This window comes from Oncorhynchus nerka, linkage group LG20 (genome assembly GCF_034236695.1).
Source record: "Oncorhynchus nerka isolate Pitt River linkage group LG20, Oner_Uvic_2.0, whole genome shotgun sequence".
Classification (NCBI taxonomy): domain Eukaryota; kingdom Metazoa; phylum Chordata; class Actinopteri; order Salmoniformes; family Salmonidae; genus Oncorhynchus; species Oncorhynchus nerka.
Genome location: NC_088415.1, coordinates 26,559,168 through 26,586,042, shown reverse-complemented (window position 1 = coordinate 26,586,042; position 26,875 = coordinate 26,559,168). Strand labels below are relative to the sequence as shown.

The 26,875-nt window shown below is 44.2% G+C and overlaps 1 protein-coding gene across 1 annotated transcript; it reads left to right on the top strand.

Annotated features, from left to right (window-relative positions):
- The first annotated feature begins 984 nt into the window (after positions 1–984).
- LOC115102167 (transketolase-like) lies at positions 985–26,875 on the top strand. Its single transcript, XM_029621802.2, has 14 exons — positions 985–1,326; positions 3,028–3,145; positions 4,440–4,553; positions 6,454–6,551; positions 18,660–18,851; positions 18,975–19,093; positions 19,872–20,068; positions 20,251–20,415; positions 21,512–21,668; positions 22,286–22,416; positions 24,316–24,399; positions 24,552–24,645; positions 25,067–25,189; positions 26,251–26,875. The coding sequence occupies exons 1-14, from the start codon at positions 1,220–1,222 to the stop codon at positions 26,436–26,438; spliced, it is 1,887 nt and encodes a 628-aa protein (XP_029477662.1). The 5' UTR covers positions 985–1,219; the 3' UTR covers positions 26,439–26,875.

Genomic DNA, 26,875 nt, shown 5'->3' with positions numbered 1-26,875 from the left:
CACATGGTGCCACTTTTGTTCACAGGTTCTTCCCCATTTCGCATCGCAAAAAGACTGAAGAGAGTGAGCATGGACATCCGGGGTGCCAGTTGGCAGATTTTGGTTATGGCTGGTGCAGTTGTGTAGTGCATTTGAATGAGTCAGGTCAATGCTGTGGGAGTATAGATTATAATTATTTTAGATTAGTACAGTGTAATTTGTGAACCCTCCCCTATCCATCCTTAACAACCCTAGCACTGGAGTTCTTTAATTATTTAACTACAATCCCATGATAGAATAGACCTAATTAACTTTATATACCACAGTCCTAAAAAAAATTACTAAAATATGCCATTTAAAAAAAAAAAAACCTTCTCCCCCCAGATAGTATCGAACATGTCATAAAAATAGAATGACAAGAATGGCAACGTGAAGAATAGCAGGAAATTAGCATTAAAACTGCTAGAATAGCACGAGGTTAGCATTAAAACTGCTAGAATAGCACGAGGTTAGCATTACAACTGCTAGAATAGCACGAGGTTAGCTATAAAATTGCACCATTTTCTCTCTGCCGCATAACAATATGTTTACAATTGCAGGAAATTTGCTTTAAATCAGGAACATTTTCCCTCAGCCTCATGGCAAAATGTTTAGAATAGCATGAGATTATAAAATGTTTCTCTTTGCCCCTTGTCAAAATGTGTAGAGTTCTGGAAGTTGGCTGTTTCCCCAACAACAAAATATTTCTGACTACTACTGTACCAATGGAGAACATACAGTAGACCTGTATGCAATCATCCACTTTCCCCTGGTCTTTGACAGCACTAGCAGAGAGTAGCCTTCTACATCTCAACATGGCCGGTCCCCTGCTGTCCCCTGGCCCTTCCGTAGGAGCGACAGTGTGGGGAGGCCTGTGACGCGTAGTGGCGACGGGGGCGTGGCAGTTAAAGTCCAATCCACTTGGCCTTGGCAACTCCGCCTCCCCCATTTCGTCCATGCGTAACTGTTTGGGATGTAGCATACTTTGCGCTGCTACATACGCACCCTTACCTCTGTGTTTGTTGAGTCCGTCTCCTTTTTGCTCTAGATTAGCCATATTCAATCATAGGTTTACTAACACGCCCCTCTCTCTGTCATTCTCCCTGCCTCTGTCCCCCGCACATATTTCATAGTCTTGACCCTGACATTGTTCGTACAGTATTTTATTTTTGAAGTGTATTTTTGACAGAATTGCGCACAGATGGAGGACTATCACAAACCCGACCAACAGACTCTGCAGGCACTTCGAAACGTAGCCAACCGGCTCAGGATCAACTCTATAAAGGCTACAACTGCTGCAGGCAGCGGGTAAGCGCTGCTTCAATGCTTTCAATTCAAAAGAAAAATACATTTGTAATATGAGGTGTCCATCCGTGCAGGCTATGTGATGGGTTTACATGCGTAATAGCCATGGCTCGGACATTGTATGCCCATTTTATTCGCATATTACGCATTGTTCCAGAACAGGCTACTACTATTCTTAATTCTACCCTTTCAATGCCATCCATTTGGCATTAATCATCGACATGTCTTAAATGTGGGATGTAAACCATGCAGAGATAACATTGTGAACTTTTGTTAATAATGTCGTAGCCTCGTACGTTCTAATAGACTAGGCTATTCGAAGCAGGTGCATTATTTTCGATTGTACAGTATCTTAATGCCCATTTATTTTTGAATGCATTTTTTGAGAGCAAATCCATTCATTATGATTCCGTAAAGAATGGGTCTTTACGCGTGGTGGCGACGTGGGCTTTTGACTATATGGAATGGACCCGCTTTCGCCGCAACTAAAGAGACCGCGCTCGTTCCTGGTGCTCCTGAGTAAATTCAGCCTCCAGTGGCCATCATCTTCGCAGAGCGGAACGATTTGCGACTGGCTGATGATACCACCGCGACCAGGACAATCACCCCCCTTTCTATTCATATTTTTCAGGCTTGTCCTTGGTATAGGGGTAGAATAAATATTCTTTATATTTTGAGAGATTAATTCATTCCTTTTTCTTATTTCCTTTTTTATTACAGTATAGTTAACAGCTCAAATAAAATATGCTATTGACACATAATAACCACAATGTCTGAGGATACAACCTTTTAATAAATGTGTATACTTCCACCTCAACAAATAAGTCCAAGGCACAATTAAACTATACCTTTTTATGTGTTCATTCTTTCATCTGTTCATTGTTTATTTCATCCAATCAACATTTAATTGAATTTAGTCTTTTTTGACCACCTTTCCGTTTCAGGTTGATTTAAAACGTTTCCGTTTCTGGTGGGTACCAGGCACCCGTGTTATTGTGACATATTACAACAGGCATGCTCTGTTTGGAATCTCATATGTTATAGATTCTTTAAAAAAACTGTTTAAATATTGATTTCTTTTGCATTTAACCTCAAGCATGGAGTTTTGGCAATGAAGGAGAAAGGAGTGTATTTGTGGTCTGCTATAATACAACGTTAAAGTGCAATGGAATGATCACAATGCTGTCCTCCAGCTCATTGCTTGATGAACTGTCTAACCCAGACTGAATGTATGGAAGAAGGTCTGCCTTATCTAACAGACAGCAGATTGCTTGTTGTGAATGAATTCACTAATGTGAAGTCAAAGGCAAAAGAGCGAAAATAACACGTTTCACATGCATTGAGTGTTAAAGCTTTATCACAACATGAAGTTTACAGTTGGCAGACAGACTAATATAGGCCAGCCCCTGCACTAAATGAAGAATGAATATCAGCGTTCAGGTCTGAATGATCAAGTTTCATTAAAGATGGATTTGTTTCCTATAATGACAGGACAGTGTCTGTTCAGTACTTTGTGTGTGTGTCTACTGAATATATGGGAGTGCAATGAAATAGTCTATAGTAAACTGATTGTAGATCATTTATGGCGAGTGTGTGTGTTTATACTTTCTTGCTCTACACTGCAGTGTCCTGAGCGCATGGAGGTGTGTGTATGTGTCAGTCAGAGCCCTGGTCTGACTCCCTGTCCTGTCCTCTGCCCTCCAGACACCCCACATCATGCTGCAGTGTGGCAGAGATCATGTCTGTGCTCTTCTTCAACACCATGAAGTACCGCCCTGAGGACCCCCGCAACATCAACAATGACCGCTTCGTCCTCTCCAAGGTACCACTCTAACCCTGTCTAGAAATATCATTATTATTGACTTGAATGGGGATTATATTTCTATGGTCTAGAGACCAGAGGTATTCAACTCTTACTCTACGGGATCCGGAGCCTGCTGTTTTTCTGTTCTACCTGATAATGAATTGTACACACCTGGTGTCCCACGTCTAAATCAGTCCCTGATTTAGAGGGGAACAAAAAAAAATGCCGTACCAGTCTCATTCCCCTGCCTTAATCAGTCCTGTCAGCCAAATCCATGTTCACCTCTAAGGTCAGACCTACTGTAGCAGCCCTGCATCTTCCTTAATGGCCTCATCAGCCTCAGATACAGTTTAATCAAGTTTGTCTGTCAATCAATCAAAAGCCCTTTTTACGTCAGCAGTTGTCACAAAGTGATTATACAGAAACCCAGCCTAAAACCCAGAGAGCAACAGAAGCAGTGGCTAGGAAAAACTCCCTAGAAAGGCTGGAACTTAGGAAGAAACCTAGAGGAATCAGGCTCTGAGGGGTGGCCTGTACTCTTCTGGCTGTGTCGGCTGGAGATTATAAGAGTACATGGCCATTAAGGCCAGATTGTTCAGTAGATTGAGAGAGTGGTTAGGGCCCTTAGCAAGCACTAGGGCATTGTATCAAACTAATACCATTTTCAAAAAACAACCTGATGAATGGGATGGACAGTTGTATATTCATAGGATTTTAACCAGTCAGATTGCTTTGGCCAGTCTGTGCTGGGAAGAACCAGCCATATGATTAGAGTTCTTAAAGGCCCAATGTAGAGTAAACCTGTAATCTGGGACCTGGGATTCTTTAGGGCCACGGTTCCCAAACCTTTTGGCACCTTGTGCATTCTATTATTACAACTTTCAAGAGTAAATTCAAAGCCTGACTGAGTTCCACAGTTTGGGAACCACTGCTTTAGGAGACAGACCGGGAGGTGTGGACGTAATCCTATTGGGACTACTGGAGCTTAATTCATTTGGAGGGAACGAAGAAGGTTTGGGATAATGTTCCCAATCCCAGAACTGAAATTAGTCCAGGCACAAAGTGTGATACTGTATGTGAGAGTGTAACATAGGGAATAACAGCTCTGCTATGAAAGGTGGTTGTCGTAAATTATTGAAGTGTGCTTGCATTAGCTAAGGCCCCGTTGTGTATGTTCTGTCTGAATGTGGTCATGTCTGTGTGTGATGGTAATAAAGTCTCTTTCTATTACTCAATGAAGTCTAAGAGTGACTTGTATCTGTGAGACCGTTCTCTCTCTCTGTGTCCCTCTCGCTCTTTCTCTCTCCTCCAGGGTCATGCGGCACCGGTGCTGTATGCAGTGTGGGCTGAGGCAGGCTACCTGAAGGACAGCGAGCTGCTCAACCTCCGTAAGGTCGACTCCATCCTGGAGGGACATCCTGTGCCGGTAAGAACAGGAATAGGAAGTGACCCATCAATCCACAAGACACAACCCTGTTTGGTCCACAAATAACCTCTTAACTCCATTAACCCAGAGTGTCACTCTTCCACAAGCCTGGTTTATATTTAGCCCTTTGTTCCTCACAAACCCGTTCATCCACTACCGCTTGTTACCTGTGGTCTCTTATGAACTACAACTAACAGGGTCAAATTTGTCCTCATTTCCAAAGCCAGACATGTCCTTTTTCAGGGCACTGGTATTCCCTTGTTGGAGAGAGGAAGTCTGAGCACACAAGACCCACTATGTACTGTGGTGTAGACTGTATGTCACAAAGATGTGTTTGTGTGACAGAGACAGGTGGCCCCAGGCCCTGTGTCTGAATACACAGTAATGCCATGCTCTGTTCACACACACGTGAGTAGCCCACTGATTCCCTCAACTAAGATTCAGTGCCTATTTACCTAATACTTACACATTGATTTGCCCTGTTGATCAGTTACCATGAGCACTGAATGAATGTGTATGTTTAGGAAGTGTGTTTGAGAGGAAGTGTGTGTGTGTTTTGTGAAAAGTATCTACCTCAAATACCTTATACTTCTACACATTGGTCTGGTACTGGTACTCCCTGTATATAGCTCCACATTGATCTGGTACTGGTACTCCCTGTATATAGCTCCACATTGATCTGGTTCTGCTACTCCCTGTATATAGCTCCACATTGATCTGGTACTGGTGCTCCCTGTATATAGCTCCACATTGATCTGGTACTGGTGCTCCCTGTATATAGCTCCACATTGATCTGGTACTGCTACTCCCTGTATATAGCTCCACATTGATCTGGTACTGCTACTCCCTGTATATAGCTCCACATTGATCTGGTACTGGTACTCCCTGTATATAGCTCCACATTGATCTGGTACTGGTACTCCCTGTATATAGCTCCACATTGATCTGGTACTGCTGTATATAGCTCCACCTGTATATAGTATATAGCTCCACATTGATCTGGTACATTGATCTGATCTGGTACTGGTACTCCCTGTATATAGCTCCACATTGATTGATCTGGTACTGGTACTACCCTGTATATAGCTCCACATTGATCTGGTACTGCTACTCCCTGTATATAGCTCCACATTGATCTGATCTGGTACTCCCTGTATATAGCTCCACATTGATCTGGCTGGTACTCCCTGTATATAGCTCCACATTGATCTGGTACTCCCTTTATATAGCTCCACATTGATTGATCTGGTACTGCTACTCCCTGTATATAGCTCCACATTGATCTGGTACTGGTACTCCCTGTATATAGCTCCACATTGATCTGGTACTGGTACTCCCTGTATATAGCTCCACATTGATCTGGTACTGCTACTCCCTGTATATAGCTCCACATTGATTTGGTACTGGTACTCCCTGTATATAGCTCCACATTGATCTGGTACTGGTACTCCCTGTATATAGCTCCACATTGATCTGGTACTGCTACTCCCTGTATATAGCTCCACATTGATCTGGTACTGGTACTCCCTGTATATAGCTCCACATTGATCAGGTACTGCTACTCCCTGTATATACTGTAGCTCCATTCTTGTGGATTTAATTGTATTGTATTAAGCATTTCACAGTAAAGTCTACACCAGCTGTATTCGGTGCATGTGACAAATAACATTTGATTTGTATATGATTGTGATGGTCATGTGCATGCCAGAGACTGAATGTGGGTGTGTTATGACTGAGTAGTTCGTCTTTGTTCGCAAATAGATGTCTGTGCAATGTTTAACTGCATCATTTGCATAATGTTTGATGAGTTTGTGTAATGTGTGTTTATGCATGTTGTGTGTGTGCTGTGACGTGTTTGTGTAGTGTCTTAACATTTGTGTATGTTTATGTGTGTTAACAGAAGCAGCAGTTTGTGGATGTGGCCACCGGCTCTCTTGGACAGGGTCTGGGTGCTGCCTGTGGGATGGCCTACACTGGGAAATACTTTGACAAGGCCAGGTGAAATACCATTCACACACACGCACACGCACGCAAGCACATCATATGGAGTTTAGCACATGACTCCATTAGATGCTTAACACCCTTCTAAGTTCATGCTTTAGTTGTGTGATCGTACGCTGTCTGGCTAAACCAGAACACAGACAGATCGACCAACACACAAACACAAATAATTACATGCATTGGGAATATACAAAGGGGAGTATGCACAAGGAAATATGTGCAATTAGATAAATCAGACACACCTACTATGAACATACACAGTGATACTTTCCAACACATAGGCATAAAGAGACCCATTCATAGACAAAGCTTGCATGTACACAATACACACATCTATACTCATGGTGCACACTGCAAACAGTAAGAAGATCTGATGTTTCACCTCCTGTCAGGAGAGTAGACGCAGGCTGACAGCCATAGCTGATCTTGTATGTGGTGTCGTGGAGACAGGCTGGCTGGCTGTTTCATCATTGAATATGGTATGGAAGCCAGCGTCTTTGTTGTGAGAAACGAGGTCTGTTCAAGAATGGCCACGTGGCAACACTGGCAAACAATGGAGCCTGGAATACTGTCTATGGCAATCTGCATATGACAAGCAGATTCACCTTCATATCTGAATCCATATACAAATATATAACAGTAGGATAGCTGGGCTGTACTTTGGTGTTAGGGAAGTACTTTAAAATGGTTTATTAGAGATACTGTGATTTTGTTGTTGCTATTCTCTGGTTTCATTTTTGGTCCGTATAACAGAGCAGTCTGACATATAATGTATACGTGTGATGGGTTGGTTGCGCCTTCTCTGCATTTTGTGTTCAGTCAATTCTTCTGCTCTAATAATCAGGGCTGCGAGAGAGCCGCCATCTTCTCCCTCTCTTGCTCTTAACCTCACCTCTCTTCTTTTCTCTCACTACTTCCCCTTGCGCTCTCCTCTCTCTTTTGCTCTCTCTCTCTTCCTTGCACTCGCACGCTCTCGCCTACTCTCGCCTGCTCTTGCCCACTTGCTCTCTCTCCCGCTCGCTCGCCCTCTCTCCCGCTCACTCTCTCCCTCATGCTCACTCGCTCCCGCTCTCTCTCTCCCTCTTGCTCACTCTCTCCCACTCTCTCTCTCGCGCCCGCTCACTCTCTCCCGCTCTCTCTCTCACGCTCACTCTCTCCCGCTCTCTCTCTCTCGCGCTCAATTAAATATCAATTCAATTTAAGGGGCTTTATTGGCATGGGAAATACGTTTATATTGTTTATTTCACTTGCGTTGGCAATCAAAATTAACAGTAAACATTACACTCACAGAAGTTTCAAAATAATAAAGACATTTCAAATGTCCTATTAGGTTTAAATACAGTGTTGTAACGATGTGCAAATAGTTAAAGTACAAAAGGGAAAATAAATAAACATAAATATCGGTTGTATATACAATGGTGTTTGCTTTATCAAACCATTTGTCATTGTTGTTCATTTTCTTAGGTTGTCTGCTTGCAATTTTTTTATTTGATAAGGAAGCTGAGAGGTCAAATGTACTGTTTAGTAGAGTGTGCTTTTGCTGTGATCTGATAGGGGTGTCAGTGGACTGACAGAACTCTCTGAGAGCGTAATACTCAGTCAGTTAGGAAAGCTAAGGCTAGCTTTTTCAAACAGAAATTTGCTTCCTGTAGCACTCATTCCAAAAAGTTTGGGGCACTGTAAAGTCCATGGAGAATAAGAGCACCTCTTCATAGCTGCCCACTGCACTGAGGATAGGAAACACTGTCACCACCGATAAATCCACGCTAATCATTTTTCCACGGCTGGCCATGCTCTCCTCCTGGCTACCCCTACCCTGTCCAACATCTCAGCACCCCCTGCACCCCGCTCTTGCTGCTCGTGATTCTCTGATCAACCTCTACTCAGACGACACCATTCTGTATACATCTGGCCCTTCTTTGGACACTGTGCTAACAAACCTCCAAATGAGCTTGAATGCCATACAACACTCCTTCCGTGGCCTCCAACTTCTTTTAAATGCTAGTAAAACTAAGTGCATGCTCTTCAACCGATTGCTGCCCACACCCTCCCGCCCGACTAGCATCACTAGTCTGGACGGTTCTGACCTAGAATATGTGGACAACTACAAATACCTAGGTGTCTGGTTAGACTGTAAACTCTCCTTCCAGACTCCCATTAAGCATCTCCAATCCAAAATTAAATCTATAATTGGCTTCCTATTTCACAACAAAGCCTCCTTCCGTCATGCTGCCAAACACCCTCGTAAAACTGACTATCCTACCGATCCTTGACTTCGGCGATGTAATTTACAAAATAGCCCCCAACACTCTACTCAGCAAACTGGATGTAGTCTATCACAGTGCCATCCGTTTTATCACCAAAGTCCCATATACTACCCGCCACTGCGACCTGTATGCTCTCGTTGGCTGGCCCTCACCACATATCTGTCGCCAAACCCACTGGCTCCAGGTCATCTATAAGTCTTTGCTAGATAAAGCCCCGCCTTGTCTCAGCTCTCACTGGTCACCATAGCAACACCCACCCGTAGCACGCTCTCCAGCATATACAGTATATTGCACTGGTCATCTCCCAAAGCCAACACTTCCTTTGGCCGCCTTTCCTTCCAGTTCTCTGCTGCCAATGACTGGAACGAATTGCAAAAATCTCGGAATATCTCCCTCTCTAACTTTAAGCATCAGCTGTCTGAGCAGCTTACCGATCACTGTACCTGGTACACAGCCAATCTGTAAATAGCACACCGAACTACCTCATCCCCATATTATTACTTACCTTCTAGCCCTTTTGCTGTCTCCTCCAGGTACAGTGCCTTGCGAAAGTATTCACCCCCCTTGGCATTTTTCCTATTTTGTTGCATTACAAACTGAAATAAAAATAGATTTTGGGGGTGTTTGTATCATTTGATTTACACAACATGCCTACCACTTTGAAGATGCAAAGTATTTTTTATTGTGAAACAAACAAGAAATAAGACAAAAAAACAACTTGAGCGTGCATAACTATTCACCTCCCCAAAGTCAATACTTTGTAGAGCCACTGGGTTTTTTGCCCATTCTTCAAGGCAAAACTGCTCCAGCTCCTTCAAGTTAGATGGGTTCCTGCTGGTGTACAGTAATCTTTAAGTCATACTACAGATCCTCAATTAGATTGTGGTCTGGCTTTGACTAGGCCATTCCAAGGCATTTAAATGTTTCCCCTTAAACCACTCAAGTGTTTCTTTAGCAGTATGCTTAGGGTCATTGTCCTGCTGGAAGGTGAATATCCGTCCCAGTCTCAAATCTCTAGAAGACTGAAACAGGTTTCCCTCAAGGATTTCCCTGTATTTAGTGCCATCCATCATTCCTTCAGTTCTGACCAGTTTCCCGGTCCCTGCCGATGAAAAACATCACCACAGCATGATGCTGCCACAACCATGATTCACTGTGGAGATGGTGTTCTTGGAGTAATGAGGGGTATTGGGTTTGTGCCAGACATAGTGTTTTCCTTGATGGACAAAAAGCTCAATTTTAGTCTGACCAGAGTACCTTCTTCCGTATGTTTGGGGAGTCTCCCACATGCCTTTATTTTTTTCTTAAGAAATTGCTTTTTTGTGGCCACTCTTCCGTAAAGCCCAACTCTGTGGAGTGTACGGCTTAAAGTGGTCCCTTGAACAGATACTCCAATCTACACTGTGAGTTTTGCAGCTCCTTCAGGGTTATCTTTGGTCTCTTTGTTGCCTCTCTGATTAACAACCTCCTTGCCTGGTCTGTGAGTTTTGGTTGGCGGCCCTCTCTTGGCAGGTTTTATTGTGGTACCATATTCTTTCCATTTTTTATAATGGATTTAATGGTGTTCCATGGGATGTTCAAAGTTTCGGATATTGTTTTGTGACCCAACCCTGATCTGTACTTCTCCACAACTTTGTCCCTGACCTGGTCTTTGTCCCTGACATAAAATCAAATGTATTTATATAGCCCTTCGTACATCAGCTGATATCTCAAAGTGCTGTACAGAAACCCAGCCTAAAACCCCAAACAGCAAGCAATGCAGATGTAGAAGCACGGTGGCTAGGAAAAACTCCCTAGAAAGGCCAAAACCTAGGAAGAAACCTAGAGAGGAACCAGGCTATGTGGGGTGGCCAGTCCTCTTCTGGCTGTGCCGGGTGGAGATTATAACAGAACATGGCCAAGATGTTCAAATGTTCATAAATGACCAGCATGGTCGAATAATAATAAGGCAGAACAGTTGAAACTGGAGCAGCAGCACGGCCAGGTGGACTGGGGACAGCAAGGAGTAATCATGTCAGGTAGTCCTGGGGCATGGTCCTAGGGCTCAGGTCCTCCGAGAGAGAGAGAGAGAGAAGGAGAGAATTAGAGAACGCACACTTAGATTCACACAGGACACCGAATAGGACAGGAGAAGTACTCCAGATATAACAAACTGACCCTAGCCCCCGACACAAACTACTGCAGCATAAATACTGGAGGCTGAGACAGGAGGGGTCAGGAGACACTGTGGCCCCATCCGAGGACACCCCCGGACAGGGCCAAACAGGCCACCACTTTGCCAAAGCACAGCCCCCACACCACTAAAGGGATATCTTCAACCACCGACAAGGCTGAGTATAGCCCACAAAGATCTCCGCCATGGCACAACCCAAGGGGGGGCGCCAACCCAGACAGGATGACCACATCAGTGAATCAACCCACTCAGGTGACGCACCCCTTCCAGGGACGGTATGAGAGAGCCCCAGTAAGCCAGTGACTCAGCCCCTGTAATAGGGTTAGAGGCAGAGAATCCCAGTGGAAAGAGGGGAACCGGCCAGGCAGAGACAGCAAGGGCGGTTCGTTGCTCCAGAGCCTTTCCGTTCACCCTCCCACTCCTGGGCCAGGCTACACTCAATCATATGACCCACTGAAGAGATGAGTCTTCAGTAAAGACTTAAAGGTTGAGACCGAGTTTGCGTCTCTGACATGGGTAGGCACACCGTTCCATAAAAATGGAGCTCTATAGGAGAAAGCCCTGCCTCCAGCTGTTTGCTTAGAAATTCTAGGGACAATTAGGAGGCCTGCGTCTTGTGACCGTAGCGTACGTGTAGGTATGTACGGCAGGACCAAATCAGAGAGATAGGTAGGAGCAAGCCCATGTAATGCTTTGTAGGTTAGCAGTAAAACCTTGAAATCAGCCCTTGCTTTGACAGGAAGCCAGTGTAGGGAGGCTAGCACTGGAGTAATATGATCACATTTTTTGGTTCTAGTCAGGATTCTAGCAGCCGTATTTAGCACTAACTGAAGTTTATTTAGTGCTTTATCCGGGTAGCCGGAAAGTAGAGCATTGCAGTAGTCTAACCTAGAAGTGACAAAAGCATGGATTAATTTTTCTGCATCATTTTTGGACAGAAATTTTCTGATTTTTGCAATGTTACGTAGATGGAAAAAAGCTGTCCTTGAAATGGTCTTGATATGTTCTTCAAAAGAGAGATCAGGGTCCAGAGTAACGCCGAGGACTGTACAACCATTAAGATTAATTGTCAGATTCAACAGAAGATCTCTTTGTTTCTTGGGACCTAGAACAAGCATCTCTGTTTTGTCCGAATTTAAAAGTAGAAAGTTTGCAGCCATCCACTTCCTTATGTCTGAAACACATGCTTCTAGCAAGGGCAATTTTGGGGCTTCACCATGTGTCATTGAAATGTACAACTGTGTGTCATCCGCATAGCAGTGAAAGTTAACATTATGTTTTCGAATAACATCCCCAAGAGGTAAAATATATAGTGAAAACAATAGTGGTCCTAAAACGGAACCTTGAGGAACACCGAAATTTACAGTTGATTTGTCAGAGGACAAACCATTCACAGAGACAAACTGATATCTTTCTGACAGATAAGATCTAAACCAGGCCAGAACTTGTCTGTGTAGACCAATTTGGGTTTCCAATCTCTCCAAAAGAATGTGGTGATCGATGGTATCAAAAGCAGCACTAAGGTCTAGGAGGACGAGATGCAGAGCCTCGGTTCGATGCCATTAAAATGTAATTTACCATCTTCACAAGTGCAGTCTCAGTGCTATGATGGGGTCTAAAACCAGACTGAAGCATTTCGTATACATTGTTTGTCTTCAGGAAGGCAGTGAGTTGCTGCGCAACAGCCTTTTCTAAAAAAGGAATGGAAGATTCGATATAGGCCAATAGTTTTTTTATATTTTCTGGATCAAGGTTTGGCTTTTTCAAGAGAGGCTTTATTACTGCCACTTTTAGTGAGTTTGGTACACATCCGGTGGATAGAGAGCTGTTTATTATGTTCAACATAGGAGGGCCAAGCACAGGAAGCAGCTCTTTCAGTAGTTTAGTTGGAATAGGGTCCAGTATGCAGCTTGAAGGTTTAGAGGCCATGATTATTTTCATCATTGTGTCAAGAGATATAGTACTAAAACACTTGAGCGTCTCTCTTGATCCTAGGTCCTGGCAGAGTTGTGCAGACTCAGGACAACTGAGCTTTGAAGGAATATGCAGATTTAAAGAGGAGTCTGTAATTTGCTTTCTAATAATCATAATCTTTTCCTCAAAGAAGTTCATGAATTTATCACTGCTAAAGTGAAAGTCATCCTCTCTTGGGGAATGCTGCTTTTTAGTTAGCTTTGCGACAGTATCAAAAAGGAATTTCGGATTGTTCTTATTTTCCTTAATTAAGTTAGAAAAATAGGATGATCGACCTGGAGCTCATTGGTCTTCATGGTGCCATTTGCTTGGTGGTTCCCGTTGCTTAGTGGTGTTGCAGACTCTGGGGCCTTTCAGAACAGGTTCAAACATACATTTGAAGTCGGAAGTTTACATACACTTAGGTTGGAGTCATTAAAACTAGTTTTTTCAACCACTCCACAAATTTCTTGTTGACAAACTATAGTTTTGGCAAGTTGGTTAGGACATCTACTTTGTGCATGACACAAGTCATTTTTCCAACAATTGTTTACAGACAGATTATTTCACTTATCATTCACTGTATCACAATTCCAGTGAGTCAGAAGTTTATACACTAAGTCGACTGTGCCTTTAAACAGCTTGGAAAATTCAAGAAAATTATGTCATGGCTTTAGAAGCTTCTGATAGGCTAATTGACATAATTTGAGTCAATTGGGGGTGTACCTGTGGATGTATTTCCAGGCCTACCTTGTGCCTCTTTGCTTGACATCATGGGAAAATCAAAAGAAATCAACCAAGACCTCAGCAAAAAATGTGTGGACCTCCACAAGTCTGATTCATCCTTGGGAGCAATTTCCAAACGCCTGAAGGTAGGTACCACGTTCATCTGTACAAACAATAGTACGCAAGTATAAACACCATGGGACCACGCAGCCGTCATACTGCTCAGGAAGAAGACACGTTCTGTGTCCTAGAGATTAATGTACTTTGGTGCGAGAAGTGCAAATCAATCCCAGAACAAAAGCAAAGGATCTTGTGAAGATGCCAGAGGAAACCGGTACAAAAGTATCTATAATATCCAGAGTAAAACAAGTCCTATATCGACATAACCTGAAAGGGCGCTCAGCAAGGAAGAAGCCACTGTTCCAAAACCGCCATAAAAAATCCAGACAACAGTTTGCAAATGCACATGGGGACAAAGATCGTACTTTTTGGACAAATGTACTCTGGTCTGATGAAACAAAATAGAACTGTTTGGCCATAATGACCATTGTTATGTTTGGAGGAAAAAGGGGGAGGCTTGCAAGCCAAAGAACACCATCGCAACCGTGAAGCACAGGGTGGCAGCATCATGTTGTGGGGGTGCTTTGCTGCAGGAGGGACTGGTGCACTTCACAAAATAGATGGCATCATGAGGATGGAAAATTATGTGGAGATATTGAAGCAACATCTCAAGACATCAGTCACAAAGTTAAAGCTTGGTTGCAATTGGTCTTCAATGACCCCAAGCATTCTTCCAAAGTTGTGGAAAAATGGCTCAAGGACAACAAAGTGAAGGTATTGGAGTGGCCCTCACAAAGCCCTGACCTCAAGCCTATAGAAATGTTGTGGGCAGAACTGAAAAAATGTGTGCGAGCACAAACCTGACTCCGTTACATCCGCTCTGTCAGGAGGAATGGGCCAAAATTCACCCACATGTGGGAAGCTTGTGGAAGGCTACCCAAAATGTTTGACCCAAGTTAAACAATTTAAAGGCAATGCTACCAAATACACTCAATTAGTATGTAAACTTCCTACCCACTGGGAATGGGATGAAAGAAATAAAAGCTGAAATAAATCATTCTCTGTACTATGATTCTGACATTTCGCATTTTTAAAGATGGTGGTGATCCTAACTGACCTAAGACAGGGAATTTTTACTAGGATTAAATGTCAATAATTGGGAAAAACAGTTTAAATGCATTTGGTTAAGGTGTATGTAAACTTCCTACTTCAACTGTATACTGAGATCATGTGACAGATCATGCACACAGGTGGACTTTATTTAATTAATTATGTGACTTCTGAAGGTAATTGGTTGCACCATATCTGATTTAGGGGCTTCATAGCAAAGTGGGTGAATACATTTCCGTTTATAATTTATTACTTTTTTTAAAACAAGTTTTTTTTTAAAATCTCATTTAACTTCACCAATTTGGACTATTTTGTGTATGTCCATTACATGAAATCCAAATAAAAACGCCAAGGAGGGTGAATACTTTTGCAAGGCACTGTAGGTGTTTATCCCTCTGTGTGCTGAGGGTGTCAGGTTCTTGTCCAGTTATGGCATTTAGGTCACCACAGACAAGTACATGTCCCTGGGCCTGGAAATGGTTGATCTCCCCCTCTAGGATGGAGAAGCTGTCCTAGTTAAAGTATGGGGATTCTATTGGGGGGATATAGGTAGCACACAATTTTCTGTTGTTCATTTCCTTATTAATTTCTAACCAGATGTAAAATGTTCCTGTTTTGACTAATTTAATAGAATGGGTTAGGACTTTTCTATACCAAATTAGCATACCCCCTGTTTCACACCTGGTAGTTTGGTGGATGGGACTACCACCTCTCTGTAACCTAGAGGGCAACCAGTGGGTCCATCTCCTTTATACCATGTTTCTTGTACGATAACAATGTCTGTATTTCCATTTTCTTTGATGAAGTCTAGGTTCCTGCTATTTAGGCGAAAGGCAGATGACCTCAGACATTGTATATTCCAGGATGAAATAGTAAAATCTTTGTGTTCCATAGTGTCTAGTGTTGTTTTTGTGTGGTTTAGGCCCTGGCCATCACAGTAGGTAGTAGCATGTTGAGCATCTGATACATACCTCTTAGGTTGCAGGATGGGACTTGGGCGGGTGTAATACTGGGGGTTGGGCCTGTTGCTCTACTCACTGCCAGGGTGTATGTCCTCCTGTTTTGTTGAGTTCCTTGCCGCAGGTGCGGGGGGCATGGGGTGTGCAGAAGGGGCATAGGTCTGATATGAAGGCGCCTATATAAGGTGTGGCCAGGGTTTGCTTGGGGTGGTCTTAGCTGGTTGGTGTCTGGCTGGTGATGCTGTGGTCTGGGTGTAGGTCCTCTTGGCGTGGGTTCTCTCAGCACTGGTCCTTCAGGAGGGGGGTCTTGCAGGTCTCAAAATCCAGAAAAGAGACATTACCATTTTACAACCTGCTAAAAGGAAGTGATTCCCAAACATTCCATAACAAAGCCATCACCTACAGAGAGATAAACCTGGAGAAGAGTCTCCTAAGCAAGCTGGTCCTGGGGCTCTGTTCACAAACAGACCCCACAGAGCCCCAGGACAGCAACACAATTATACCAAACCATGAGAAAACAAAAATATAATTACTTGACACATTGGAAAGAATTAACAAAAAAACAGAGCAAACTAGAATGCTATTTGGCCCTAAACAGAGAGTACATAGAGGCAGAATACCTGACAACTGTCACTGACCCACACTTAAGGAAAGCTTTGACTATGTACAGACTCAGTGTGCATAGCCTTGCTATTGAGAAAGGCCACCGTGGACAGACCTGGCTCTCAAGAGAAGACAGGCTATGTGCATACTGCCCACAAAATGAGGTGAAAACTGAGCTGCACTTCCTAACCTCCTGCCAAATGTATGACCATATTAGAGATTACACAGATCCACAACGAATTTGAAAACAAACCCGATTTTGTGACTGTTGCCACAAGAAAAAGGCAACCAGTGAATAACAAACACCATTGTAAATACAACTCATATTTGTTTTTTTATTTTCACTTTTGTACTTTAACCATTTGCACATCGTTACAACACTGTATATATACATAATATGACATTTGTAATGTCTTTATTCTTTTGGAACTTCTGTGAGTGTAATGTGTTACTGGTCATTGTTATTGTTTATTTCACTTTTGTATGTTATCTACTTCACTTGCTTTGGCAATGTTAACATATGTTTCCCATGCCAATAAAGCTCCTTGAATTGAATTGAGTGTGTCTCTCTGGGAATGAGTAATTAGTGAGTGAGTGTGCTCCAGTGCTCAGAACAGCTTGTCTAAGTGAGCTACTGTAGCATCCAGCCCCAACCGTGACTTGTCTGTATGTATGACTGTTTTAATTAAAGCTATCTTCCTATTAGTCAGTGACCCCAACATCCACAGCCCTACATGCATAGGCCAGGGTCCCAGATAAATAGTGTTCTATGAATCAAATGAGTGAATGTGTCAGATACACTTAGCAGGAGGATTAGCAAGTGAAAATGCCACATTACAGCTTTAATAAAGCCTCACGCTTACAGTACCCTGTTTAATTCACTGTGTTTATTTGATTTAGTAAATGGTGAGTTTGAATATGATTATTCATGCTTTAGCTAAACCAAATCGAAGCAGAACGAAAAACAATTTGGCGCAGGTTCAGGAGGGTGGTTTTAAGACATTTCCCGTTCATTGGTTCTATGTAAGCCAGATGAGCCTGAGGGCTCCATGTGAGGTGTCAGTATGATGTGTTCTCTTCTCACCTCTATAATATTATCACCTGGTGAGAGGAGAGAGTGAATGAATAAATATTGGTTCATCTCAATTGTGTACCTGTTTTAAATAGAAGCTTAAATTATAGGTTAAACTGCATGGTTATCCTGGCATATGTCACGAGAGGCACCCAAACCCCGGCCTCATCCGGCCAGTGCTTTAGACCTGCAGCAGCCCAGTAATCCCTCAGAATGTGTAGGATACGTTCCCCAGTGTGTGTTGTTTTAAACCACACACACTCACCAGTATGCACATTTGAAGGGTTACCTCAGATCCCCTACTCCATCACAGCTTTTGACTTAATAGCTCTTTAAACAGTGTCATTCCTCCACAGCAATAGAACAGTCATTTATTCATTCATATTTAGATTTCTACTTTTGCCCTTCATTACCATCTAATTAATGAGTTGTATAATCACCATTATCATCAACTCATGTTATAGCAAGCAGTCAGTCAACACACTGATATTGTATCATATAACATCATGGAGCCTATTAGATTGTGTTAATTTGATTCAAATTGAATTGCAGCTCAGAGGTTTAAACAGTGTGTTGGTGCAGGGAAGTCTGTCTTTGTGTAGTGAGAGGTGCTGTGGCGAGATAACCGGGAGAGGGGATGTTAAGCGGGATCTGGACCAGGTGTTTTGTGGATCCCTCTCTGGGCTCTGGAATGTTTTTTCCCCAGGCGGTCTGGCTCGGAATGCGTGCCATGTCTCAGTCTATCTTCTCGCTTTAATGACAATGTCTATTTGAGTGGAAAGCTGTCAGACCCTGTTACCATGCAGGATGATAGGAGCTCCGAGCCAAGGGTGGGGTCAACTGTTCCTGTTCACTCTGTGCGGGGAGGGAGGCTCATTTTGAAGATGAAGGGAGGGGGTTGTGTGTAAAATGTTATTCTGCGAGGGGAGGCAATTGTGAGGAAGAGATTATTATTATTATTACTGTTCTGCTCTGTTGTGTTGCGTTTCATCCCATTAGCCATTAGGTGGCAATCAAGTGGCAATGAATTGAAAGTTGTGGATTAGTCATTTATATTAGTCATAACTTTACTTGTTTATTACTTTTTATGAAAGCTTGGCTGCTGTGATGTTGCAAGCCTCTAATTGCCCCTATCTGTCTGTCTATCTGTCTGTGTCTGTCTGTCTGTTTTTCCCTCTGTAGCTACAGTGTGTACTGCCTGCTGGGTGATGGGGAGATGTCTGAGGGCTCTGTGTGGGAGGCCATGTCCTTCGCCTCTTACTACCAGCTGGACAACCTAGTGGCCATCCTGGACATCAACCGTCTGGGACAGAGTGACCCGGCTCCCCTGCAGCACCATGTGGAGAAGTACCAGAAACGCTGCGAGGCCTTTGGGTGGGTACTGGGAGAAAGCCTAGAGACCATGATTATGGGCCTGAGCATGTAAATGACTCCCACCAGGTATTGACACCAGTAAATTAAGTCTGTCTGTGTGTGTGTGTGTGTGTGTGTGTGTAGGTGGAATGCCATCATTGTGGACGGGCACAGTGTGGAGGAGCTGACCAAGGTTCTGAGCCAACCCCGGCACCAGCCCACCGCCATCATTGCCAAAACCATCAAGGGCAAGGGAATCTCAGGTACCTACAGAAACACACACATTTCTACAGGTACCCAATCCCATGCTCCTCTATAGGTACATGTACTGATACACTAGTACAGACAGGTACACCCAGAGACTAACCAAGCCCTAATACTATGCCAGCAGCAGCGCCTTTCATGCATACACAAATGTACCAGCACAGCTTCATTGTGATACTGACAGACTCCCCTCTACCCTTCATGTTCAAACATATCTGTGGTGCTCGGGAGCTGCTTTGTCATGAATACCTACTACCAGACCACACTAATCCTGAAATCACAAAGGTTTAGTCTGTGCCTGTCCCTTAAAATGGGTCAAGTCGAATAGACCCAACTCAGCCCTCTTGTCTTTTCTATGAAGGGCACCTAAACCTGTGGTAATCTAGGCAGTGCTTTAGAGCTTCTGCTGCAGCAGCCTAGTAATCCCTCAGGATGTGTAGTATATACTCAGATCACTGGCCTTTGTCTGCCTATTGTCATAAGCATATGGCTTTTGAAGTGGAACCTTGACCTATAGAATGGTCTTTGATGGCCACACGTGTAAGGCTTTGTGATGAGAGAGAGGAGTGTTGAGCAATATGTAACTTATGACATTTCGATACTGATATCATGTCATCTAGATATAAAACAAAAGCAGATTTCTCCAATTTTGTCATTGCTGATATACTAAAGGTGTATTTGCTATGCGTGAGCTAGTGTGCCATCTCTGATAAATGTCTATCTGTGTGTGTCTCTGTCTGTGTATGTATTTCATCATGTTCTTTGTGTGTGTTGTAGCTGCAGAGGACAAGATGGGCTGGCATGGGAAGCCCCTGCCCAAGGAGATGGCTGAGGGGGTAATGAAGGACATCCAGGCGCGCATCATGAACACCACCAAGCGCCTGTACCCCGCTACGCCCACCGAGGACTCACTGCCAGTCAGCCTGCGCAACGTCCGCATGCCCAATGCACCCAACTACAAACTCGGAGAGAAGGTGTGTGTGTACTTTACAGAAAGAACAAGAGCGTTTGAGAGAGATGCTTTAAGTCCTGGAACAAGACATGGAAAATGTATATTGACTTGCTCATGACCCAGAGAGATGGTATGAATGGTGGTGGGCTGTTATATTGAACTGTGTTTTAAATGAACTAACACATTGGTTGTGTTTGGCTGCAGATTGCCACGCGGAAGGCCTATGGCATGGCTCTTGCTAAGTTGGGCCGCTACAACGAGCATGTTGTGGCTCTGGATGGAGACACCAAGAACTCAACCTTCTCTGAGCTCTTTAAGAATGAGCACCCCGAACGCTACGTTGAGTGCTACATCGCTGAGCAGAACATGGTAAGCTCAGCTGACACCCAGTGCCACATATCTGACCTGAGTCTAGGTCTAGTAGGGTGAACTAAAGTGTACTGATCACAAAATAACAATGATAAGCTGTTGTTGATAGCACTATGTGACGTCAACCCAAAATGACCATAAAAGTTCCATCCAAACCATTCATACTGTAGGCCTACGTTTTTGTATTTGAACGACTGTAGAATGACAAGCACGCAATTCCACTTTATCCATTACTATAGTCTAAAGCGGCTTCTTCTGCTTCTTTCCACCCTCATATCTAAATGATTCCCCTCTGACACACACAGTGTTACCCCCTCACTTCTAGGGCATGAATCCTTCTACTCCTCCTGCCTGGTTGCCTAAGAGACCAGGTCCCGTATCCACGAAGTGTCTCAGAGTAGGAGTGCTGATTTAGGATCATTTTGGCCTTTTAGATCATAATGAATAAGATTGGACAGATCCTAGATCAGCATCTACTCTGAGAGGCTTTGTGGATATGGGCCCTGACCTCCTCATCATTAGTAATGTCTCTGCAGGATTCCAGTAGATGTTCTTTGAGGCATCATTAGCAGGTTTAATGAAGCCGTATTGTGGCCTGTGTCTCATTGTGACTCCCACACAGACAATAGAGGAGTCAAATATAGTTCTGATGTTATTTAGATTAATTAATTACCCAAGTCATGCTGTCACATATATGAATATTGTTAAGGGATTGGGGCATTTAATGCTCTGTTGGCTTTCAGGTATCTTGTTGGTCAGTGACAACAATGATGCTCTATGCTCGCAAACGACACACTGTGCTTTGCTATACTTAATGTAGATGGTATTGTTTAAACATGTGTATTGTATTGAGTAAAAACTCTCACTGACAATGATCGTTTTTAACTGCTCACACAGGCCCCATCCCCTTAGCAGGGCCTCATGGGGAACAGGGGAAAGGGCTTTCTCAGGGCTAACAGGAAATGAAATCGCTCAAACATCACATTTCTCCCATATGATTTTTTAAGAATGTGAGACACTTTGGCCAGAATTTGAGAACACAAGTTACTCAGGCTTTTACTCTCCTTTACCTATCCTCTCTCTCCTCTTCTGTCAGGTGAGCATTGCAGTGGGCTGCGCCACGCGGGATCGTAACGTGGTGTTCGCCAGCACCTTCGCCACCTTCTTCACACGTGCCTACGACCAGCTCCGCATGGCTGCCATCTCTGAGAGCAACATCAATCTGTGTGGCTCCCACTGCGGCGTGTCCATCGGTCAGTCCGCCCACTGACCTTTGACCACCCCCCCACCCCCGGTGACCTGTCTGTGTAATGACCCGTGACTTCCTCACTGTGATCCTAACCTGACGTAGCTCTCAGCGCTGGTTCCTCTTGGACCGATTCAGTCCACTGCAGAAGACCTATCTCACTGTCACACAGTGTTAACACAGTGCTTCCCCTGACACTGTTTAGTCCAGGAAGGTCTTTGTCTTCAGTTGGTTTCCATTGAAAATGTTTGTAACACTCTTGCAGTGGGTTGAATCGTTTCCTTGTAGTTGGCCTCACGCCTTGTGATCCTGTATTATTTCCTGAATCCTGAATTTTGATTTTCCGTCTCTTCCGTCCATCTACTACTGTATCAGTGTGGCTCCGGCCAGCACTCGTTTCCTCCCTCCCCCTCTCTCTCTCTGTGTCATGGAAGTGGTGGTGGCGGGGCGGCCAGGTTTCCTTTTGGTTCCTCAGGTACATTGCATGCCCACGCCGACTCGCCCCACTGAACGCATGCCTGCCCTGTAGCTTTCACTTTAAGCCGCCCCATACACCCCAAATGCTATTGTGTGTGACTTGCATGCGTGTTTGTGTGTGTATGTGTGCATGTGTGTGTGTTCTAGGAGAGGATGGACCTTCTCAGATGGGCCTTGAAGACATTGCCATGTTCAGAGCCATTCCCACGGCAACTGTTTTCTACCCTAGCGACGGTGTCTCCACTGAGAAAGCTGTGGAGCTGGCTGCTAACACAAAGGTACCCAGCACACAGGTTTACATTTATTGTCATGAGTTTTGACCTGGAGGCAGAACTGAGTGATTTCCCCTTAGATAGGCAGGCAGCAAAACCTAAACCATATTGGAGTTATATTGTAAATTACTATATTGTAAAAATTTATGAAAACAAATATGTGCTTTTTGGTCTTAATTTAAGGTTAGGGTTAGACATTAGAGTTAGCAGTGTGGTTATGGTTTGATTTAAAATCTGATTTGATCAATTACAATTTTATTTGTCACGTGTTGAATACAAATACTTAATTATGAGCCCTAAACCAACAATGCAGAGTTTTTGAAAAAGTAAGAAAAATTTGCAAAAAAACCTCAAGGAAATATAGTAACACATTAAAATAACAATAATGAGGCTATATACCAGGAGTACCGGTACCGAGTCAATGTGCAGGGGTACGGATTAGTCGAGGTCATTGAGGTAATATGTACATGTAGATAGGGGTAAAGTGACTATGCATAGATAATAAGCAGAGATTAGCAGCAGCGAGAGTGTGTGTGTGTGAAAATTGTTAGGGCCTGGTATAGGGGTCCTGGATGGCAGGAAGCTTGGCCCTAGTGATGTACTGGGCCGTACACACTACCCTCTATAGCATCTTGCAGTCGGATGCCAAGCAGTTGCCATACCAAGCGGTGACGCAACCAGTCAGGATGCTCTCGATGGTGCAGCTATATAGCTTTTTGAGGGGGAATAGGTGTTGTCGTGCCCTCTTCATAACTGTGTTGGTGTGTTTGGACCATGATAGTTATTTAATGATGTGGACACCAAGGAACTTGAAGCTCTCTACCCGCTCCACTACAGCCCTGTGACTGTGGGTGTGCTCAGCCCTCCTTTTCCTATAGTTCACGATCAGCTCATTTGTCTTGCTCATGTTGAAAGAGAGGTTGTTGTTGTCTTGGCACCACACTGCCAAGTCTCTGACCTCATCCCTATAGGCTGTCTCATCGTCGTCGGTGATCAGGCCTACCACCGTTTTGTCGTTGTCAAACTTAATGATGGTGTCGGAGACGTGCGTGGCCACTCAGTCATGGGTGAACAGGGAGTGCAGAAGGGGACTAAGAACACAGCTGGTCAGCGCATGCGCTGAGTACACATCCTAGTAATCTGTCTGGCCCTCCGAACCTGCTTAATGGTCTTACTCACATCCGCTACATGCAGTTATGATCACACAGTCTTCCAGAACAGCTGGTGCTCTCATGCATGGTTTTGTGTTGCTTGCACGGAAGCTAGCAGAGAAGACATTTAGCTTGCCTGGGTTTCCATTTATAATTTGTGAAGTTTGCAAGCCCTTCCCCATCCTACGAGCATCAGAGCTGGTGTAGTAGGATTCAATCTTAGTCCTGTATTGATGCTTTGCCTATTTGATGATTTGTCGGAGGGTTTATCAGAATTTCTTATAAGCGTCCGGATTAGTGTCCCGCTCCTTGAAAGCGGCAGCTCTAGCTTTTAGCTCAGTGCAATCTTTCCTGTAATCCATGGCTTCTGGTTGGGATTTGTACTGTACGTAGGTCACTGTGGGGACGACGTCGTCGATGCACTTATTAATGAAGCCGGTGACTAATGTTGTATACTCCTCAACACTATCGCATGAATCCCGGAATATATTCCAGTCTGTACTAGCAAAACAGTCCTGTAGCTGTGACTTTGTGGCTGTGCCAGCTAGTAACCACTCTGCAGAGCTGCCTCCAGAACAATATTTATGACAAAAAATACTAACCTGCACCTAGAACCCTCTCTATCACATCTGCCTCATGCTATGTGCTCACTTTACAATATCTTTGGTTCACACAGCTGCTGAGTAACCTGTCTGATAAATGACAAGGTAATGAAAGTCCAGAGGCTGATTGACATGTTTCATCTCTATTTTAGGGTGTGTGTTTCATCAGAACCAGTCGCCCAGAGAACAGTGTTCTTTACAACAGCAACGAAGACTTCCAAGTGGGACAGGCAAAGGTATGGAGACAATGATATATGAGATGTACTATACACAATGACTAATGAAAGTCTTACAGTAGATCACTTTCTTATAGTACTAACATGCTTGCTAAATGATTTTAAATAGAAATATGCCTAGATAATAGAAACCTCCATCCCGTGTCCGTCAGGTTGTGTACAAGACCAACGATGATCACGTGACAGTGATCGGAGCTGGCGTGACCCTACACGAGGCACTGGCAGCTGCTGAAATGCTGAAGAAAGGTACAGAACAGTCCTTTCGGGAAAGTTACATAGATCCTTCACTGGAACTCAATATTCTACATTGGCTGTCAGGAAATGTGGTCGTCACCCAGGGACTGATGGACATCAACGTCATCCGAGTAATGCACACACACACACACGCATACTGAGACTTTGTTGTGAGACTTGTCCCACTAAGGCATTGGACCATTCATTGTGATCTGGGGTTAAATGCCAACAGTAGTGGCTGATGGTGGTACTCTATTAATAAGCATGTGCACCCCAACAACAGAGTCAGAGTACTTCTAGCATCTGTCTCTAGCACTGTAGAAGTCTGTCGATTCATCTCTAGTGTTTATCTGGTGTTGCGTGAATAGATGAAACACCATAGTTTGAAATTTGTGCTGCGAGTATTGTGTAACATGCTCTGTTTCTCTCTCAGAGAGGATCAACATTCGAGTGATTGATCCTTTCACCATCAAGCCTCTGGACTCCAAGACCATCATCGAGCACGCCAAGGCCACCAGGGGCCGCATAGTCACAGTAGAGGACCACTACTACGAGGGTGGGTACTCTGCACACACAGGCTGCTTTCTGGACTCAGGTTATCTTATTCCAGTGGAATACAATATATAGCACTGGGCACTGAGGTGTGCAGTTTTAGATAGTTATGCAGTTGCGAGACATTCATGTGATTTGTATCAGTTCTTAAATCTCTAAGCCTGAGCATGTGCAGGAGGAGGAGAAGAGACTATCAACCCTCAATGTTTTTTACATTTCATTACATTTCTGCTCTGGCCATTGGGCTTTCACTGACCTAGATAAAAGTCCAAAAATGTGTGGGTGTTTATTTTGGCACAGTTGCCTTATTTGTCCCTTGGTATTTATACTGTCTGTTGAAGGAACTAAACAAAGAAAAGAATAAGCACAGCCGTGCCACAGTCCGCATCTTAACATTAACTAACCCCCAACCAGCAGAAGCCATGCCCTGACAACCTCCAACCCCCACCCCCATTCCCTGTCTACACATGAGCATGAATAGTGCATTATGACAGGTGTGCATGCACGGGCGACGTGGGGGGGCTGGGCGTCCACTCAAAGCCATAGGGAGTGGGAAGATGGTGTGTGAGGGAGAGGAAGGGGGGAGGCTGTGATAGGGGGCTTAGAGGGGGCTATATGGAGAGGCCCAGGCTTCAAGGACCCCCATTGTGCAGATGGCTACTAAAGTAGAGTGGAGGAACACCCTCTCTCGCACCCGGCCCCCCTTCGCCACCGCCGGCCTGATGGTCAGTCAATGAGAAGGTGGTGGGAGGCCTGTCAGGGAGGATCAAGAAAGACTCAGGGGGCTGTGGAGGTGACAGTGTTACAGTGTCAGTGAGGTGGAAGACAAAGCTGATGTATAGATCAGACTGACTAAACTGCACAAACAAAGACAGCTCAGCAAGACAGGCTCAAAGGAGTTAGAGGAGGAGAGCGGATGTGACATATGGAGTCTTAAGACAAACCTCTGCACAAATACTAAGACCCAGAAAATAGAACTCTGCACTCTTGCATTTTTAGGTTTTATTTAGTTGTAAAAAGGCTATATAAATGTGATTGACTTGACATGTGGTTGTAATTATTTAGGTGGCCTGGGGGAGGCGGTGTGTTCTGCTGTGGTGAATGAGACCGGCTTCAACGTGCACCGTATGGCCGTGGCCCACGTCCCCCGCAGCGGCAAACCCACTGAGCTCCTCAAGATCTTCGGCATCGACCGTGACACCATTGCGCAGGCTGTCCGCAAGATGCTCAGCAGTTCCGCCAACGCCAAGTAGACCACTACCAGCGCCACTGCAACATGCCATTGTCATGGAAACGTCAACCCGAAAACACTTCTGGCAACCCCCGCTCTCCGAGAATACGAAGTATGAATCAAAGGATTCGAAAAAAGCAAATATGCTACTTCTGATAACTGTCATTGATGTGGTTTTGACCCTTGATCCATTGAGTTGGCCCCTTGTAAGTTCAGTACTCCACTCCCCCACAATCGACCCCATCCTAGAGAAAGTCATGAGTACTGCTGTAGTCTGAGTGAGGTGAACGTTAAAATAAAATAAAAATTGGTCTGATTCTCTCACATTTTGATGCGACACACCCTGTACCCCACGTGAGCGAGTGTGTGAGTGGACATGGGTCTGGTGTAGAGCACTGTTTTTAGCCCCTCATCCTGACTGGGACTTCACACCAATAAAGGAATGGTTTCTTCACACCC